Genomic DNA, 20,656 nt, shown 5'->3' with positions numbered 1-20,656 from the left:
TTTAATTACGTTTTTATAACAGCAACAAACCAGTGGTTTATCCCAGCCGTCCGTGGTGATATCCCTCCGGGCTGTGCTGCATATGGTTTTGTATGTGATGGCACACGATTGCTGGTGTTTGGAGGGATGGTGGAATATGGAAAATATAGCAACGACCTCTATGAGCTACAGGTAACCCATCTGATAGAAAAAAATAATACTTTTATCTCTGTTCAACAAGGCAATTGAATGCTTCACTTTTATTTGTTGTTTTATATACCTCCCTTTTTTTATGTCCAGTTTGTTGTTGGTTTCGATATGTCTGCGCTCAAAATGTATGACATCATAAATGTTAAAAGAAAAAACTTCAGTTACCATGTAATATTACAACTGTTAATAAATAGATTAAAAAAAGCAATTGAATCGTTGTTTTCGTAACAGGCCAGCAGATGGGAATGGAAAAAACTGAAAGCCAAAAATCCGAAAAATGGACCCCCACCTTGTCCTCGACTTGGTCATAGCTTTTCACTCGTTGGTAACAAATGCTACTTGTTTGGTGGACTGGCCAATGACAGTGAGGATCCCAAGAACAACATTCCCAGGTAAGAGTTGGTGGGGTGGGTTTCATCAGAATCATCCTTGACTGACACAGGCAGCAACGTGAGTGTTGAATATCTGTGCTTTTTGTTTTGTGTTTTCTTAATTAGATATCTAAATGACTTGTACACACTCGAGCTTCGCCCAGGTTCTAGTGTGGTTGGTTGGGATATTCCCATCACATACGGAGTTCTGCCTCCACCACGAGAGAGTCACACTGCTGTGGTCTACACAGAAAAGACAACCAGGAAGTCTCGCTTGATAATCTATGGAGGAATGAGTGGTTGTCGTCTTGGAGATCTTTGGACTCTTGATATTGGTAGGTGTCTGTCTCTTAATTTAAGGAATCAATGAAGAACAACTGTTTCAACAGGTGAACCCTACACTTGGCAGCTCCTAACCGGTTTACTTTTTTACTCCCATTATCACTTACAAATAGAATATTTTTTGTATCGATGTATACAATTGTGATATTTTGATTTTAATATATAGCCATTAATTCTAAAATAATATTTTGCAGTATATAGAAAATTCAGCTTATTTGGTTCTGATTATTATTATTAGCATCAGCAGACCTTCTTTATTATTAAAAAAAAATAAGAAGTGTAAGTTGCCTCCAATAAATGTAAAATTTCTTTGTGTTCTAAGAACTTTTTTTTTCAGTAGACCATTTACTTAAAATTTTCTGTTAAATGTGGTGTGTAGCAGCGTCACCTTGTTAGGTACAAATTAATGGACCGCTTGCTTATCTTATCCAGTTTATACCCGGTTGTAAGTGTTAAAATGTTGTGATGTTAGCTTTGATAATTTTTACTTGTTGTTCCTAGATACCTTGACGTGGCACAAACCTTCAGTAGGTGGTACAGCACCTCTTCCACGAAGTCTTCACTCTGCCACCACAATCACAAACAAGTAGGAGGCCCAGTTCATTTGTGTTTAAGATCTAGAGTTTGAATTTCTGATGCCTAAATAATGAAATGTTACCATGATTGGGTTTTCTTGCTTGGCAGGATGTATGTTTTTGGCGGATGGGTTCCTCTGGTGATGGATGATGTCAAAGTGGCCACACACGAGAAAGAGTGGAAATGCACAAACACTCTTGCTTGCCTAAATCTCGGTTTGTCTCACTGTTAGTTTTCATTCAATATACGGTGGAGTAAAACAGTTGACAGGATGCTAAACATTTGTTTTGTTTTTTTTTTTTTCTGCAGACACTATGTGTTGGGAAACAGTGTTGATGGATACCTTGGAAGATAACATCCCTCGGGCTCGTGCCGGCCATTGCGCTGTGGCTATCAATTCCAGACTCTATGTCTGGAGCGGCCGTGACGGTTATCGCAAAGCTTGGAACAACCAAGTCTGTTGTAAAGACCTTTGGTATCTAGAAACAGGTGAGTCTGCTGCAACATTAAAGGTACTTGTGACTTGTTTGGGGAGAAAATGTTCCCATTCCTGTAATTGCCACCTTTCGTCCTGCAGAGCGACCCCATGCTCCTGCCAGGGTTCAGTTAGTCCGTGCCAACACAAACTCTCTGGAGGTTAGCTGGGGAGCAGTTTCCACAGCTGACACTTACTTGCTGCAGCTGCAAAAGTATGACATACCTGCGACCCCAGCCGCAGCCTCACCAGCTACGAGTGCAACCCCTTCACAGCCCATCAACTCTCCAAAGAGCCCTGCACCTGCTGCTGCAGCTCCATCTGCACAGTGTTTACCACAGACAGGTAACAAGGGCGCTCCTTGATGACATGGAGGATATGTGCTGGATAACTAAAATATCATAATTTCCTTTTTCTGCTTGTCCTCAGCTGTTTTAAAGGTTGCAACCCAACAGTCTGCCACTGGTGCATCTGTTGTCACAGTTCGCCCAAGCCAGCCGGGGAAATCCCCCGTCACCGTGACCTCTCTTCCTCCAGGTGTTCGCATGGTAGTGCCTACCCAAACCACCCAAGGATCGGTATGAGTAGTTTCACACAACTTTCCGTAATGTTTAACTTCCTTCATGTTCCATCTTTATTTAATGCTTTCTATTTTAATGTATTTTATATTAGCCAAATAATGAAATTGTTCCGTTTACAGCCAATTGGAAGTAGCCCTCAGATGAGTGGAATGGCAGCTTTAGCTGCTGCAGCTGCAGCCACACAGAAGATCCCGCCCTCTTCTGGTGGCACCGTTCTCAATGTTCCCACTGGTGCCACCATTCTGAAAACAGTCGCTGTTTCCCCTGGCACCACCACAGTGAAAATGGCTTCTCCTGTAATGGTAATCAGCTGAATATATGCCCTCATTTCCAACGTTCAAAACAGTCTGTCAGTTTAGCATTTAGGGGGGGAAATTTCTGTATTTTTCATTTTTCTTTCCTGTCAGTGTTTCTCCCTTAAAGACGTTCCTTTCTCAGTGCTTTTCACACAAGATCAGTTTTATATTTCTGTCAATAATTGTGTATTGATTTTCAAAAATAATGAAGGAATTGTTACATTAATACTGTTAACAATAAGATGATGAACTGAGTGATTTTATATAATACATGCAGACCACTCAAAATGCTTTACACTAGAAGCAAACTCATAAATGTGGACACATTTACAGACAATTTACAAACCCTAGATTAATACAATTTCTGTAGAGCCATATTGGTTTATCGTTTAAAGCTTCATGAAATAGTATTTCTATAAACTGATGTTGTGTTTAAACTGAATATGTTCAGAGATTTGCTTTGCTCTAAGCTGCTGCGGCTAGCTGTTAGCTTCAACCTCACGTCATTTCTCTTAGTTTGGCTTAAACTTAATTTTCCTTGCACAGGTGAGTAACCCAGCCACCAGAATGCTGAAAACCGCTGCAGCCCAGGTGGGCACGGCCACAGCGTCCTCTCCCACCACCACCACCAGACCAATCATCACTGTACACAAATCTGGTGCTGTCACAGTGGCTCAGCAGGCCCAGGTGGTCACCACTGTGGTGGGAGGAGTCACCAAGACCATCACCCTGGTCAAGAGTCCCCTCACCATGGGTAGCAGTGGCACATTGGTAAGAACCCAAAACTCTTCATCTTCTAAGATATATGTACACATATATATATATATATATATATATATATATATATATATATATATATATATATATATATATATATATATATATATATATATATATATATATATATATATATATATATATATATATATATATATACACATACAGGTGCTGGTCATAAAATTAGAATATCATGAAAAAGTAGATTGATTTCAGTAATTCCATTTAAAAAGTGAAACTTGTATATTATATTCATACATTACATACAAACTCATATATTTCAGATGTTTATTTTGTTTAATTTTGATGATTACAAATGACAACAAATGAAAATCTCAAATTCATCATATCAGAAAATTAGAATATTGTGAAAAGGTTCAAAATTGATGGCCCCTGGTGCCACACTCTAATCAGCTAATTAACTCAATCCACCTGCAAAAGCCTTTAAATGGTCTTTCAGTCTAGTTCTATAGGCTACACAATCATGGGGAAGACTGCTGACTTGACAGTTGTCCAAAAGACGACCATCGACACCTTGCACAAGGAGGGCAAGACACAAAAGGTCATCGCTAAAGAGGCTGGCTGTTCACAGAGCTCAGTGTCCAAGCACATTAATAGAGAGGCGAAGGGAAGGAAAAGATGTGGTCGAAAAAAGTGTACAAGCAAGAGAGATAACCGCACCCTGGAGAGGATTGTGAAACAAAACCCATTCAAAAAGGTGGGGGAGATTCACAAAGAGTGGACTGCAGCTGGAGTGAGTGCTTCAAGAACCACCACACACAGACGTATGAAAGACATGGGTTTCTGCTGTCGCATTCCTTGTGTCAAGCCACTCTTGAACCACAGACAGCGTCAGAAGCGTCTTGCCTGGGCTAAAGAGAAACAGGACTGGACTGCTGGTGAGTGGTCCAAAGTCATGTTCTCTGATGAAAGTAAATTTTGCATTTCCTTTGGAAATCAAGGTCCCAGAGTCTGGAGGAAAAGAAGAGAGGCACTTCATCCACGTTGCTTGAAGTCCAGTGTAAAGTTTCCACAGTCAGTGATGGTTTGGGGTGCCATGTCATCTGCTGGTGTTGGTCCATTGTGTTTTCTGAGGTCCAGGGTCAACGCAGCCACATACCAGGAAGTTTTAGAGCACTTCATGCTTCCTGCAGCTGACCAACTTTTTGGAGATGCAGATTTCATTTTCCAACAGGACTTGGCACCTGCACACAGTGCCAAAGCTACCAGTACCTGGTTGAAGGACCATGGTATCCCTGTTCTTAATTGGCCAGCAAACTCTCCTGACCTTAACCCCATAGAAAATCTATGGGGTATTGTGAAGAAGAAGATGCAATACACCAGACCCAACAATTCAGAAGAGCTAAAAGCCACTATTAGAGCAACCTGGGCTATCATAACACCTGAGCAGTGCCACAGACTGATCAACTCCATGCCACTCCGCATTGCTGCAGTAATACAGGCCAAAGGAGGCCCAACTAAATACTGAGTGCTGTACATGCTCATACTTTTCATGTTCATACTTTTCAGTTGGCCAACATTTCTATAAATCCTTTGTTTTTATTGGTCTTCAGTAATATTCTAATTTTTTGATATGATGAATTTGAGATTTTCATTTGTTGTCATTTGTAATCATCAAAATTAAACAAAATAAACATCTGAAATATATGAGTTTGTATGTAATGTATGAATATAATATACAAGTTTCACTTTTTAAATGGAATTACTGAAATCAATCTACTTTTTCATGATATTCTAATTTTATGACCAGCACCTGTATATATAGTCCCCCTTTTTGGTTAGCTGTGTAAACAGCATTTTTCCATACCAGGTGTGCATGTGACAGAGAACATTAAATATGAGCAACATTGGGCGGGGTGGTTAGCTTATAGTAACTGTTGAAGAGCTGAACTACGAAAACAGTGAGATTGATGACCTTCATTTGCAGGACTGATTGGTTAGGAAAGCAATATCTCAGAGCCACAAATTTAGCAGACCCCCTTTCCTCTGACCTGCCTGTGCTGTCCAATGCTTTGTAGTGTCTCATGAACTTGAGTTTCTCTCCTATGTCGGCAGATCTCCAACCTTGGAAAGATGATGTCTGTGGTACAAACCAAGCCAGTGCAGACATCAGCTGTCACAGGCCAGGCTTCCACTAACCCTCTCACACAGCTCATACAGGTCAGCTATCTGCATGAGTGCAGGAATCAAATCGAGGTCGCTCAAAACTGCTGACAGGAACTAGGCGATCGCTGTGAGTTGTTGTTAAATATATGATTTTCTTCCCAGACAAAAGGTCCCCTCCCAGCTGGCACCATCCTTAAACTGGTGACTTCTGCCGATGGGAAGCCCACAACAATCATCACAACCTCTCAGGCCGGAGGCACAGGAAACAAGCCCACAATCCTCAATATAAGTGGCGTCTCACCTACTACTACTAAGCAGGGCACCACCATCATTAAGACCATCCCCATGTCGGCCATCATGACCCAGCCTGGAGCTACAGGTCTGAGCTCAGTCGTGTTATGATCTATTAGTGAAAAAGCACCTGAGTGTACTGATGGATAATGCTTTTTGCAATTATCTCAGGCAGATTTAAAGACGTTGCTGGTGGAAAATCAGTTTTTGAACCTTTTTTTATGCAGGTGTTACCAGCAGTGCAGGTATGAAAACACCAATAACAATCCTTACCACGAAGGTGATGACCACTGGAACTCCTGGTAAAATTATTACTGCTGTGCCCAAACTGACCACTGCAGCTGGGCAGCAGGGGCTGACACAGGTATTTCTTATTATTGTTATTAATATGTCAGTTTTTATGAATAATTATTAAACAGGGTGTCACTTTTTTTATATAGGTGGTATTAAAGGGGGCGCCAGGACAGCCTGGTACGATTTTGCGCACTGTGCCCATGAGCACAGTGGGAGGTGTCCGTCTGGTTACTCCAGTGACGGTCTCCTCTGTTAAGCCCACCGTGACCACTTTGGTTGTCAAGGGGACCACTGGTAAGAAGACCCATCTTTTCTCCAAACTTTACTAAAGGGTCTTTGTAAGAAACAGTTCATGTCTGACCGGCAGGAGATGACGCTCTTGATGTCTTAATTTAGTGGAAATTCATATTCTAGGGTCCTGGAGGCTTGAACTGTCTTTACTAACTCATTCTGCACTTTCTCCAGGGGTCACCACACTTGGCACTGTCACAGGGACGGTGTCCACTAGCTTGGCAGGAGCCACGGCAGACAGTTCCAGTGCTTCCTTGGTGACACCCATCACCACACTGGGAAACATCGCTACACTGTCCAGCCAGGTGATCAACCCTACAGCCATAACAGTGTCAGCTGCTCAGACTAGTCTGACTTCTACTTCTACACTGCCCTCCTCTACAATGACTGTGCAGGTGGGGCTCTATGTGATTAAAACATCCCGAAACTTAGGGAAAAAAAGATGGTAGAAGGAAGAGATAAGGTTCCGTTACGGTGTCTAATATGTTATTGCCTCTGTCTCAGAACCAGCCCACTCAGGTTACTCTGATCACAACCCCCAGTGGTGTAGAAGCCCAGCCTGTGCAGGATCTCCCCGTAACCATTCTGGCTTCTCCAACTTCGGAACAGCCCAGCTCAACTGAGGCTGGAGCGACAGGAGACAGCTCTGGTACTGTCACCCTGGTCTGCTCCAACCCACCCTGCGAGACCCACGAGACAGGAACCACCAACACGGCAACCACCTCCTCAGCTACAATCGGAGCAGGACAAGTCTGTTCCAACCCGCCCTGCGAAACCCACGAGACAGGAACCACCAACACGGCTACCACCTCCTCAGCTACAATCCGAGCAGGACAAGTCTGCTCCAACCCGCCCTGCGAAACCCACGAGACAGGAACCACCAACACGGCTACCACCTCCTCAGCTACAATAGGTTCAGGACAGGTCTGCTCCAACCCACCCTGTGAAACCCATGAGACAGGAACCACCAACACAGCCACAACGGCATCTTCAAACTTGTCTACGTTACGCGTGTGCTCCAACCCACCCTGCGAGACCCACGAAACCGGGACAACAAACACGGCTACCACAGCTTCATCCAGCATGGGAGCAGCCCAGCAGTTGTGTTCTAATCCCCCCCATGAGACCCACGTGACGGGCACCACCAACACAGCGACACAAGCTTCCTCCAGCATGAACGCAGGCGAAACAGGAACCACGCAGAGCGATCACACAAATCCCACCCCTGAAACGGGGAGCGAAGACACTCCGTCCACAGCGAGCTCCAGCGTGGAAGAGGACCAGACCAGCACCACAACAGGCCAGGTGCAGAGGGTTTGCTCCAACCCACCATATGAAACACACGAGACCGGGACCACCAACACTGCCACCACCGCTACATGCAACATGGAGACAGGGGAAGGCACAGGTATGTGGTCACTAGTGTTGGCGCTGCTGAAACAACAGCAGATAAAGACCAATCGACAAAACACCCAACTAATTTCATAAGATATTTGGAGGTTCATGTTCCCCTTTTTTAATAACAGACGCTGTCAGGTGTTATAGTCACAACAAACCCGCAATGTTCCGATGTTTATTTTAACAGTCCAGATGATTGTCTGGCTGATTTAATCTTTATTTAATCTCTTACATCAAATTACAGCTTTTCTTAATATAAATAAATGTGATCCATTTGAAATGCTATTTTAACCATTTTTGTGACCAGTTATTAACCCCTGCATCTTTAACTGAGGTACTGTTTTTGACCCTTTTCAGCTACCCAGCAAACGGAGGAAGGAGCAGAAGGAACAAGCACCACAGAGGAAGCTGCTACCACTGCAGCTACTAGTGTAGCTACAACCACCCAAGGCAGAGCCATCACAAACGTGACTCAGTCCACACCTGCCCCTGGGCCTTCAGTGCCTGTAAGCAAACACTTCTCTGAATTAGCAGCTTCTTTAACAGACTGTTTGCTGCATTTAAAGGCTGTCTTTGTGTATTTATTGTGTGTGTCTGTGACTTTTGTTTCCCTCTAGTCGATTTCATCAATCACAGAAGGGGTTAGTACAGCAGGCGGCGCCACAGAGGAGCCGATGCAGACAGAAGAACCTGCATCAGCAGAAGCTGCACCTGCAGAGGAGCCTGCAGCAGCTATGGAGACACATGCAGAGGTAATTAAACACAACCGTAAACATGGTCAGACTTAACCTCGTTAGATTTATCATCACAGCTGATTTTCTTTGTCATTTGGTCTTCCAGGGAGAGGCAGCTGCTGCGACGGCCTTGAACCTGCCCTCAGAGTTGATGTCGGAGGCCCAGGGGGCCACGCTGATGGTGACAGGGCTGTCGGACGAAGAGCTGGCCGTAACTGCTGCAGCTGAGGCTGCTGCCCAGGCTGCAGCCACAGAAGAGGCGCAGGCTCTGGCCATCCAGGCTGTTCTCCAGGCAGCTCAACAAGTTGTAATGAGTGAGTGTGTGCATTGAGTGGAAACAGTTATTTCACAGCCACGTTGAAAAGGGGAAGTAATACTGTGGAGTTAAAGACAGAATCAACATAAATGGCTAAAGTCTGTGTCGCTGTTGAAGGAAAATTAGATTTTGTTAGTCTTGAACATAAGTTAACTTGTTTACAGATGAAGGTGATGGTTCTTCAGAGACTCAGCAGCCCACCAACATCCCCATCATGCTGACCCAGCAAGAACTAGCAGCTCTGGTCCAGCAGCAGCAGCAACTGCAGGAAGCTCATGCTGCAGCGCAGCAGGCCGCAGTGGACAGCAGCCTTCCCACCGAGGGCCTGGCACCTGCTGACAGCCTCAATGACCCGTCTGTAGAAAGCAACGGACACAATGAAATGGCTGCCTCAGTCACTAGCGCTGTGGCATCCCTCCTACCGCGAACCACTGCTGAGAGTAAGTCTTTGTCTTCTTTCTTATGTGTTGCTGTTTTTAACCTTCATTGGTCTAATTTTTATGTCCTATTCCTTTACCCAGCTCTGGCTCCATCGAGTACATTCACACCGTCTATATCCGTAGCAAGTCCAGCTAAGCTCCAAGCTGCAGCCACTCTCGCAGAGGTGGCCAATGGAATTGAGGGAGAGGTGAGGTTCAGCACCTGATTGCTGTTGAGGAAATCAGAATCAGAAATACTTTACATGGAAATGGGAATAAAAGTGTTTTTTTTTTTTTTTTACTTTGTTTTGTTTTTTTCATGTCCAGAAACAGGCCCCTCAGCCAACTCCAGTGAAGCCTGTTGTTAAAAAGGAGAACCAGTGGTTTGACGTTGGAATTGTAAAAGTGACAAACATGGTTGTCACTCACTTCTATGTGCCAGCAGATGATTCTCAAGGAGATGTAAGTTTGGTGGGTTCTGGGTGCAAGTCTATGGACGGGTTCTTCTCAGAGACCATTCCTTTAACATTCTTCTTTTCCTGGGGTAGGACGACTCTGGCGCTGTACCAGACTACAGTCAGATGAAGAAAATGGAACTGCAGCCTGGAACGGCGTACAAGTTCCGTGTGGCTGGAATCAATGCCTGTGGTCGTGGAACATTCTCTGAGATTTCTGCTTTCAAGACCTGCCTACCTGGATTCCCAGGGGCCCCATGTGCCATCAAAATTAGCAAGGTGAGAATTTTATCACTGGCCAAATGTTTCTGGGATGTGGAAATGTGACTTTCCTCTGCCATGACATTCTATTTATTTACTTTTGTCTCCAGAGTCCAGATGGTGCTCACTTGACCTGGGAGCCGCCTTCAGTGACATCAGGGAAAATCATTGAGTACTCCGTATACCTGGCCATCCAGAGCAGCCAGACAGCTGAGGCCAAGGCTTCCACCCCGGCCCAGCTAGCCTTCATGCGAGTGTATTGTGGACCCAACCCCTCCTGCTTGGTGCAGTCGTCCAGCCTGTCAAATGCCCACATCGACTACACGACTAAGCCGGCTATCATCTTCCGCATCGCTGCCCGCAATGAGAAGGGTTACGGTCCAGCCACTCAAGTTCGATGGCTACAAGGTAAGCAGAGAGATTCCTCAGGTTGTATCGAGACTGGAGCTTGACTCCTTTCTCCACTGGTTACCAACTCGAAGTCGTAAAAGATGCAAGTTCACGGAGACAGTTTAAAACAGCATCACTTTTTGGATGAACAATACACTGAAGAAGTACTTCATCACCTCATAGTGCTGTTAGCAAGAGAACTTCATCTTCTTCAGGTGAACATTTCAATCTGATGAACTCAGTCACATTGTTCACTTAATAGTAGTTATGTTTTTTGTTTGTTAAATCATAAAGAGTTGGACCTTAAAAGGGGCATAGTCTGCTTTCATACCAATACCAAAAAAAAAAAAAAAAAACAGTGGCAGCGGACGCGGATTAATAGATCCCACTGTGCTGCCACGCCTTATGGAAAAATGACAGCTCAGCGTGGCTGAAGATCAAATGGTATTATTTAAATAAATATACAGCTGAGTTCCAGAAAATCATCCTCTATCAGAGATTAATAAAAAAAAAAATCATTAGAAAGAAAACATTGTAAGATACTATGGAAAGGGCATAGTTGTTCATATTGACATTTAGTCGTGCATCAATAGACTCCACAGTGACATCTGAATGCCACTGCAGGTTTAGTTCTTGCCTCACAAACATCCATTCTGTATACCCGGTGCGAGTGATGGGTCCAGCACCACCGATACGTCAAGCCCATAGAGCAAAACACTATCGGTGCTCGTGTCGTTTCAAGAAAGTCATGTGACCGATACAGCAGTTGGTTCTAACTGACTGATACACTAAACTGTGTTTAAAAATGGATCGGTCAACATGATGCATCTGCTAAAAAACAATGTCTCATCTTTTACAGTTTATCATTGAAATTATCAAGAAATTTGGAGCAGCCCAAGAGGAGTAGAAACGTTTCAGCTGTTTCATTTTTATTTTCTCATTGTGTGAGTGATAACTTATACTGAGTTATAACTCAACTTATCTGAATTAAAGTCCATTTCAAATTGACTCTTAGTTTATTTACTGTTTTTACCTCACTTATTGTTTTAAAAATGATTTAAAATCCTAGTCCACAAGCATTCTAACTCACGTTCCCCTAAATTTTCATGTGATATATTTACATTATTTATTGACTGTATCTATAAATATAAAAGATATGAAATAATACAATACTACCTACACTAATTTAAATTATATGATTGTAGTAAGTAATTAAATCAATTCAGTTTAGTCCATCAAATAAGCTGCCTGTAGTGTCTTTAAAGGTCCAGCAGGTGTCAGTATTCCGTGAGACAGTATCAACACAAGATCAATAGTTTGGTAAGGTGTCAAAACACTTCAAGATGCCTCAAACCCATCACTACCCAGTGCTTTGAGAGTCATATTCCTCTATGAATAAAATTTTTTTTGTGTTTTTTTTCCCACAATGGATGTTGCTCTTCATTTTCTTATCTTAACTGGAAGGTGATAACTTGCTTGGTCATGTCACTTCCTTGTTTACTCCCAGTGCACATGCACCGTGCCGTACATCCGATCACTTAGTTTTGTCATTCAAAGCACAAACACTCTATAATAATAGTAAGCTACTGGCGTATTTAAAAAAAGTCAATGTGACTGGCCCTTTAAAGCTGCAGTCTGTAACATTGAAGAGAGAGCAGACTTCGACTGAAAATTTGAAGAAAAACAGGTTTCACTCCACTCCCCCACCCTCTCTGCTTCACTCATGCCCCACCTCCAAGCTCCACCCCTCTCACAGCATCTGCGCGGCTACCGCATGCGACCAGAAGGGGGGGGGGGCGGGATTCAGCGTGTGTGAGCTGTGATTGACACTCCATCAGACGCTCCTCTGGCTGTGATTGGTTGTTTTGACTCGTCCCGAATTATTCTTTCCAGATTGAAATACAGGCAGTAGGCGGTACCAATTGAAGCAGTTTTTTTCACAGGTTACATATCACATGTACTGCTGTCTGGGCATAAGGACAGTTTTAGCCAATATGACAAAAAAGTGATTTTTAAAAACTTACAGACTTCAGCTTTAAGGACTGTAGTCTACGGTCTGTGCTTATCTCGAAAAATTTTAACAATACTCTTTTTGCATTCAAGTTTTCAATTTCCATTTATGTCGTTGAACCTCGCCTGTTAAGATCAGAGGATGAAAAAGGAGCATTTATTTGCCTTTAATTGGCAAGCTTTCTATGGATACATTAGAAAGTGCATTTTTAAACAACAGAAAACATATTTATAAGCCGCTTCATTGTTTTTGCTTCACGTGATTGTGAGCTGTAGTTGCGTCAGTTTCATGAACCCTTTCATTGTTGGAGCGGTGAATCAACCTTGGAGTCAGATGGATATCTTGCACCCTGCAGGTGTTTATGAGCACACAGGCTGGCAGAGCAGCAGCTCAGGCCTCTACAGCGTTCAGCAGCTGTGTCCCTTCACACACTGTTTTTCTTCTCTGATTGTACTCCGTCTACTATAGGCTCGCTATGTTAAAGACTGTGGAGAAACTTTTTTTTAATAAAGAAAAAATGTTGCATGAACTTACAAAAAAAACGATGTAGATTTCGCCCTAAGAGCTTTTGTGCTCCAGGCTTCCTCATTGGTTAGATCTCTGTGGTCTCCAATGACTCCATGCATGTGGGGCAGAGATCACCAAAGGATTACCTAAACATACTTGAAGCATCTGGACCCTCAGAACAATAACAACCTCTGAAGAAAAATAAAAGCTACTGCTTCTGTATTACCTCAGTCTAATTGCATGTAGGTTTTATGACATAAAATTATATTGGCTAAATCAAATTAACAGCATCCCCATTCAATTTTGGCAACTACATTAAGTTAAAGGATAAAAAAGGTTTGGTTATTGGAACCAGTTTGCGGTGAAACGTCAAACTGAATACATACAACAAATCATGATCTAGATCTAATTATTGCTGCAATCCACAGAATCTGGTAAAGACGCAACTTCTGCAAAACCTGCCGCTAAAAGACCAGGCACCTCTCCTGATCCGTAAGTATCATCTGAAACTCGAACACAGGCTGAACGTGATTGTAGCTGAACGCTGCTCATTCTGCTTTCATGTGTCTTCATTGCAGCAAGACAACTGGTCCAAAGAAGGCGAGGACGGACCAGTGAGGTTGCCCAGAATCCCCTCTTTTGCTTTTGTTTTTTTCTCCCCATTATCCTTTTTATCAGGAAGACTGACCCTCTCTCATCGTACTCATCTCCTCCATCCCCATGTCTCAGATCAAGACGTCGACTCTGGTAGACGCCAAGACGAAAGTCAATCTGAGACGCGTTTCTGTAGATAAACCCCTCCTCCTATTTGATCTGTTGGTCGTAATATTTTTAGAGCAACTCAGACCTAGAAGCACATTCTCTCTTTTTTTCAGTCACATCCCCTTCCTTCATTTTAACATCTATTTTTTTGGCTTCTTTTTTTTCCAAGTAGTTGAACATTATAGAAGTATTTACACCATTCACAAACTGGGAGCCAGCCTGAGCGCTATGTTACTTTTTTGTTTTGTTTTTTCCTGTTTTGTGAATTCTGGGGGGGATGTAGAAAGAGACTACATAAAATGTACAGTGTTGAAAAAAAATGGCTGTGGAGGCATTAGTTTAGATGAACGGAAAAATCGGTATGGAAACAAATAAAGCACTTGTCCTCCACAAAAGAGGACATTTTTTTTTTTTTTTTTTTTTTTGCTCCAAACAATTTGCTTCATAGAGAACCAAGTCTGTACAGTCATCATACTGGACCCCAGTCTCCTGGTAATATCATCACTGTGCGCTTTTTACCCCAAGACGAGGCGTGATGGCTGACGCTTTGGAAAGGACGGCAAAAGGAGGGAAAAAAGATGAGATTTGTAGAGAAAGAATGGCGGACTTTGGCTAGGACAGAGACTGGCAGCACACATTAAAAAGAAATTCCAAAAACCTTCCCCAAAAAATTAGCAGTGACGCAGAAAATCTCTTGTGTAGTTTATTTTTGTATTTTTAAGCTTTGTTTTCCTCCTGTGTGTATGTGTATGTGTGCATTTTAAAAGAAAACACCTTTTTTTTTTTCTTTTTCTTTTTTTAACTGTCGATCCTCGTAGTTTGTGTTGGTGGGAAGACAAGGTGGCTGTGTTCATGAAGTCACTATATTTTTAAAAACCTTCACTCGGTTGGTTGTATGTTCCTGTTGAAAGATGACTTTTGTATTTGTTCCAAGTAGAACCGGACAGGTTGTAGGACTGAAGGGAACTTTGAAGTGGACCCAGGGAGAGGAGTTTTATTTTTTACCTTGTTTATTTCTCAATGCTTGTGTTGCTTTGTTTGCCAAACACAAATGTTCCAGGGTTACAAGATAAAAAAAAAAAAAAAAAAATCGGTATTTGATCCTTTGACCTTTTTCTCCCTATACCCAGTTGGTTGTTCCCTACTTCTTATGCTCATAAATCTTTAATTTTTAGAATGGTTAAATATATTAGTAGACCCCCCACCACACACACTTTGTCTGTGAATCAACTAAATAAATTTAGTCTTTCCTTTAAGGCTCTGTATTTCAGACCACAGCTGGTGTGCAAAGCTACCTGTGACATGTTGTCTTTGAATGGAATTGCCTGAGAAGGCCGCTTACAGTTCGACTCACTTGTAAATTAAATCGTTCATAGAGCAAGAATAAAACACACAAAAAAAACATCTTGGCCTTTTATATAATTACCTGTAACAAACTGTTTTTACATGTTGGTCATCTCTTGATCGCCTTTTGTGTCTTTACTTAAAGAAACAAATATATATATATAAATATATATATATATATAGTCTCCCTGATTGTTCTGATTGATTTTTGTTTCTGTCAAGCTGATTCACTAGGAGTGAGGAAATCCTGCTAGCTTCATCAAATGTGTACAGGGAGATTTCTGACCGGAAATGATTGGAGATCTTCTGTAAGGGCGGTTCAGCTGTGATGGTTTAAAAAATAAAAAGAGGCCTGAGCATCAGAGCCGAGGGTCTGCTTTGCCGCCTTGGGTTCAGGTTAGGATTTCTGATTTCTTTCTAGAAACGAACTTTCTCTTCATATGCATTCATAATTTTGTGCGTGTCGGTGTGTCTGTTGAACAAAACTAGACATGCATGCAAAAGCAGTGTATTTTAGTAGTGTTGCCTTAAGTTAGACCATAAGCTGAAGGTTCTCAAGAAAAAAAAAAAAGATGGAAAAAAAAAAACATTTAATGAGTTTGTTCCTCTCTCCATGTGGTATATACAATTGTGTCCTTTCCTTCCACAGTACCTTTGCCGGGTCACTATTTTTGCACCCTTGTTAGATAGGTCATCATCAGCAGTGCCGAGGTCTCTCAACTTTCCTTCCCTGGGACGGGTGCTCCTCAGCACTCACAGGTGTTGCGAGTTTCTCTCGGCTGTTCGCAGGTTATCTGGAAATGTCCTGTATTTTCCAATGTGTGTTTTTTGTACTGTAGGGAGTAATGTATCTTTTATCATCGAAAATAAACATGTTAAACAGAGATTTGAGTCTCCTTGTTCTTTTTGACTCAATTACCTGCTGAAGGCCAAGTTCTGCAGCTCTCAGAAACGGTTTCTCAAGGTCCAAGTCTTCTTTGGCGCTTCCTTCAAAGTATTCTGCTCCAATTTCTTCACACCACTGCAGGGCCTTTCTGTGAGACACCTGGGGAAGAAAGTGAATTAGGAAATGCCCGATGCAGTTCCTCACTAAAATATTCACACCCCTTAAACCTTTTAATATGTCACATTTGCATTTTCTTAGGATCTCTTGGGATGGGATGTCACCTTTATGTGCTTTTTAAAACGCTCTTACATACCCAAGATCTGAAAAGGCTCAAGTTTTTACTCATTTTTCAAACAAACACTATGCAACTCATTGCCAACACAGGGGCGTTCTTACCATTAGCCAAACATGGGCAGTTGCCTGGGGGGCCCATAAAACTCCTTTTACATGTATGGTTAATACAGCTAATACTTATTTGTGCACATGTTTTTGATAAAATTCATTTTGCTAAAATGCTATTAGAATGCTTATTATATTAAGTGTCCACTAGATTGGATCAGTATATTTGCTGCACATGTGCAGAAAGTTCCAGACACACGGAAGACGAAAGAGATGAAAAGAAGCTACCCTAGCGGTGCTGAAAGGAGGAGGAAAGGAAGCTGCTTTCAAAGTTAGAGACAATGACTGACTTCAGCTTCTTCACTGCAGCAGCGGCTAACACCAGCAGCAGCAATGTCAGCGGTAAAGTTGGCCCCTGTTGAGGAGGGTCCCTCATGTGGAGATGAACTCCTGGTGAGTATTAAACCGTCGAAGGGGACGTCTCCCCTATTTTGATAAGTTTATTTACCTCATTAAACATGGGTCAAGTTTTGTATTTATTTGGTAATTGCTAGTCCAGCATCATCCACTCAGGTAATAAGCAACTGTCTTATTGAGCATTTTTGCTAAAAACGATAAATAATCTATGTAGGGTTTTTTTTTTCCCATGTTAAAATTCAGGAAAACCTCAGGCTTTTAGTTTTAGGTGTTTTAGTCCTTAATAATTTTGTTATACATTCAAAAAACATAAGCAAGTTATTACCAACTACTCTGCATTACAGTTTTGTATTAACATTGCTTTAATGTGTATTATTGTGTACAGCTGTGGATGTTGTGGGTCGAGTTAATTATAGATGAAATATTTTACTGTTCAGTAGTTTAAGCAATTGTCATATCTGTATGTGTCCTGGGACATGCATCATATATATATATATATATATATATATATATATATATATATATATATATATATATATATATATTATTCCTCTTAGTTACAGTGGCATAGACTAAGTTAAAGTTGCATGACATCCTCAAATTTCTACTTTAGTAATTGAGTAAATATACTTATATTCAACCACTGGGTAAAAGCCTTATACTATGTTTTATGTGTTCTTGTTTTCAGCATTAAACAGATGGGCTGTGACGGAAAGAATTCCAGAATGATCCAGCCAGGCTTTCATAATGATGTTGTTCCACCAGACTGCGAGACTCCAGCATCATCCACCCAGCTAGTGAGCAGTGTACTTCTGGAAGGTGACCCGGCACTCTGGCTAAAGAAGCTGTCTGATCGAGTACGCTGCTCGATAGAATGCAGAGGACCACTCCAGGTGAAGGACGGGTTCTTTCCAAAAAATAGAGACAGGCGCAGATTTACTTCCAGCTATTATTTCTTCCAAATGAAAAATGGAGAACAGATAAGCAGATCATGGCTTGTCTACAATGAAAAGAAGGACTGTGTTATTTATTTTTGCCGTCACCTTTTTGGAAACACAGGAAGGAGCAATCAGCTAAGTAAGCTCAGAACTTAGAAATAATCTTTCATTCCTTTTGAGACAGCATGAAAAGTCAGCTGAGTACAAAACATAGAGAGAGACGAAACCTAGAACAAATCATGTATGGCTATTCTATTTCTCTATCTGTATAATGGGTCTGTGTTATTTTTTGTCTTCTCAATCCAAAGGGGCCCCTGCCTGTCTTTGCCTAGGGCCCCAAATTTCCTAAATCCGCCCCTGTCCCAACATACTATACATCTTTAGGGGAAAATAACTCTGCATGTTCTACTCATCCCTGTCTTAACCTTTTATAGGGCACTCATTGATAAAAAAAATAAATAAAAAAAAATCAACATTTCAAGCCAATAGTGTTATTGGAATCAAGGACAAGACCTTAATACCTTTGTAACATAAAAAAATGGATATTTTGATGGAAAAAATGTCAATTTGATAACAAGAAATGCCAACTTGCCCAAATATATTATAAAAAAATAACAAAATTGTTAACTAGGCTTAATAACTTTTTTGCTTTACTTTTTAACTTTTCAATTAGCTTTTTACCTTTTTTTAAACTTAAATTACAGTAGGTGCTATATCATTAAAGGGTTCATCTAATTGGTCAAATGCCAAAATAAGATGTACAGCCATGTAGCAGTATCTTTACTGAATGGCTGGATATAAATCTTGTGCCTTTAGACCTCACTGAGGGACCAGGGACTCCATTTTTAAGGGGAATGCAAGTGATCAAAAACTGTAACCTGCCCTATAAAGGGTTAAAGCACAACAGGGGCTGTGTCATACCATGGTTTCTTTTTTTTTTCTTGTCTTTGCAGGGACTGGGAATCTGGTGAATGGAGCAAAAGGATGGTCCTGTAAGGTGCTGCAGAAAAACTGACCCCCAAGAGGGAGGTTCACCTTACCAAAGAGGCATTAACCCTAAATAGGCATCTTATGCTGCAACAGAAGGTGCTAAAACAACACCAGAATGTTGAAAAGGTTTATCAGTGTATCCTCTGTTTACCTAAAGAGATGTGAAAACTGAAGGCAAGACTTGAACATTGATGTTTGCAGAATCTGATTCAGCTTTATTTTTTTTGCGGAGAGCAATCCGCATAAATGTCGCTCTGCATTTGCAGCACTGGTAAGAAATCACATAAAGATCTGGTTTCTCCTTCAAAGCTTTATGTTGGTCTATAAAATCCTAAAAGACAAAGTTTTTGATTTATCTCAATATGTATATATTTATTCATGGCCTGCAGGTAATTTTTTTCCTGTGAGTCAAATGTGAACTGTGCTTTGCATGCACTCAGAGCACGTGATCAAGTCCAAGTCCCTTGCAGCCTTGCCTTGCAGCAAGAAGGTTGCGGGTTCAATTCCTGGTCTGGGATTTTTCTTTCTGCATTTCTGAATTTGTCTGTTCTTCTCATGCATGTGTGGATACTCTCTGGGTACTCTGGCTAACATGATTGTTAGGTTAATTGGCTTCTCTAAATTCTCCTTAGGTGTGAGTGTGTGTGTGAATGGTTGTGTTGCCCTGCGATGGACTGGCAACCTGTCCAGGGTGTATAGAATTTGTAAGATGGGAAATGGAAATTATTTTTGAAGTAAAGTCAAATTATATGTGAAAAATCTCATTTGGTTATATTTTAATGAACTGGTTTCTATACAAACATTAATTCTTGTTAATTTAGTTAAAAGTAAGTATATTAGGTTGGTCCAATGTCAATATTAGTTTGGTTCATCAACTGAAATGTTCAGAAAATCATTTGGAACAGGGTAAAGATTTTAAGTTGTGTCAAGTGCAGTATTATTGTTTACATCAACATAATATAGTCAGGTGATTAAATTCAGATTCTGGGAAGTCAAATATTTTAGATGTGATATCTGGACATCTTTTTTTTTTTTTTTTTTTTTTTAGTTTGAGCAAGGTTATACTTTTTCCACTGTAGAGTATAATTTAATTTCCCTGACCTGTCGGTTGCTCAGGTCCGTCTTGTTGCCCAGAACAATGAAGGGGAAGTCAGATGGATCCTGAGGCTCTCCTTGGACCAGAAACTCCTTCCTCCACACATCCAGAGCGCTGAAACTGGCCGTGGAGGTGACGTCAAACACCAGCATGCAGCAGTGGCTCCCTCTGTAGAGAGGTGATCCCAGAGACTGGAACCTCTCTGTGCCTGCTGTGTCCCAGATCTAAAGCACACAGAACAGACAGCTCAGGATTTACTGCCATGCACGCAGTCTGAGTCATGCATTTCTATGACCTGGAGACACACCTGCAGAGTCACCGTGTTTCCGCCTATACTGACTGCTTTGGAGAAAAAGTCAGTTCCTATGGTGGCTCTGTACATGTTGGTGAAGCGGTGGTTCACATATCTGTTCATGACGGAGGATTTTCCCACCCTGTGTAAACACACGCACTTAGAAGATCGTTGAAAAATAACTCAAACTTCCCTCACTCTCCTAAACGACACACATGTAACTCATATGTCACGTAGAATGGTAAACAAGTGCATGTAAATATTCAAATATCCTATCTTATTTTTATTTTTTTTTACATCTATATAAAAAAGTGAAACACCTGAACACAAACAAACTAAATCCAACCTTACTAGAGTGACGGTGAAAATCAAAGGTTACCCAGAGTTTCCTATGAGGATCGTCTTCAGGGTCACAGGAGCCTTTATTTCACTCATGTTGAAGAGAGGCAGCTGCCTGCTGATCCACGATCCTCCAAAGCTGCAGCGGAAGA

The 20,656-nt window shown here is 41.6% G+C and overlaps 2 protein-coding genes across 3 annotated transcripts in view; one reads left to right on the top strand and one right to left on the bottom strand.

Moving 5' to 3' along the window:
• hcfc1a (host cell factor C1a) overlaps positions 1-16,091 on the top strand; it is an 18,171-nt gene extending 2,080 nt beyond the window's left edge. The window contains exons 3-28 of the mRNA XM_038295894.1: positions 23-171; positions 421-581; positions 687-895; positions 1,404-1,488; positions 1,587-1,693; positions 1,788-1,967; positions 2,056-2,298; positions 2,383-2,531; positions 2,654-2,836; positions 3,377-3,601; positions 5,684-5,788; positions 5,897-6,113; positions 6,253-6,389; positions 6,466-6,613; positions 6,785-7,005; positions 7,115-8,018; positions 8,366-8,514; positions 8,626-8,760; positions 8,849-9,056; positions 9,223-9,498; positions 9,580-9,686; positions 9,805-9,939; positions 10,026-10,211; positions 10,304-10,601; positions 13,530-13,593; positions 13,680-16,091. Of these exons, the coding sequence (XP_038151822.1) occupies positions 23-171; positions 421-581; positions 687-895; positions 1,404-1,488; positions 1,587-1,693; positions 1,788-1,967; positions 2,056-2,298; positions 2,383-2,531; positions 2,654-2,836; positions 3,377-3,601; positions 5,684-5,788; positions 5,897-6,113; positions 6,253-6,389; positions 6,466-6,613; positions 6,785-7,005; positions 7,115-8,018; positions 8,366-8,514; positions 8,626-8,760; positions 8,849-9,056; positions 9,223-9,498; positions 9,580-9,686; positions 9,805-9,939; positions 10,026-10,211; positions 10,304-10,601; positions 13,530-13,593; positions 13,680-13,719 (5,021 nt within the window). The 3' untranslated portion in view covers positions 13,720-16,091. The remainder of the gene's footprint in view (positions 1-22; positions 172-420; positions 582-686; positions 896-1,403; positions 1,489-1,586; positions 1,694-1,787; positions 1,968-2,055; positions 2,299-2,382; positions 2,532-2,653; positions 2,837-3,376; positions 3,602-5,683; positions 5,789-5,896; positions 6,114-6,252; positions 6,390-6,465; positions 6,614-6,784; positions 7,006-7,114; positions 8,019-8,365; positions 8,515-8,625; positions 8,761-8,848; positions 9,057-9,222; positions 9,499-9,579; positions 9,687-9,804; positions 9,940-10,025; positions 10,212-10,303; positions 10,602-13,529; positions 13,594-13,679) is intronic.
• si:dkey-13a21.4 (uncharacterized protein LOC494576 homolog) lies at positions 15,114-20,656 on the bottom strand. 2 transcript variants are annotated; one of them, XM_038295928.1, is made up of 5 exons: positions 20,545-20,656; positions 20,181-20,307; positions 19,879-20,097; positions 16,127-16,252; positions 15,114-16,040 (listed from the first exon to the last, which is right to left on the bottom strand). In XM_038295928.1, the coding sequence occupies exons 1-5, from the start codon at positions 20,598-20,600 to the stop codon at positions 15,954-15,956; spliced, it is 615 nt and encodes a 204-aa protein (XP_038151856.1). In that variant the 5' UTR covers positions 20,601-20,656; the 3' UTR covers positions 15,114-15,953. The 2 variants fall into 2 exon arrangements, with proteins under 2 accessions (XP_038151856.1, XP_038151864.1); XM_038295936.1 differs by having other exon boundaries at positions 20,517-20,644.

Source organism: Cyprinodon tularosa, unplaced genomic scaffold (genome assembly GCF_016077235.1).
Source record: "Cyprinodon tularosa strain WSP-4 unplaced genomic scaffold, ASM1607723v1 ctg11, whole genome shotgun sequence".
Lineage (NCBI taxonomy): Eukaryota > Metazoa > Chordata > Actinopteri > Cyprinodontiformes > Cyprinodontidae > Cyprinodon > Cyprinodon tularosa.
The sequence above is the reverse complement of the archived record's forward strand: the minus strand, read 5'-3'. Positions and strand labels throughout refer to the sequence as shown.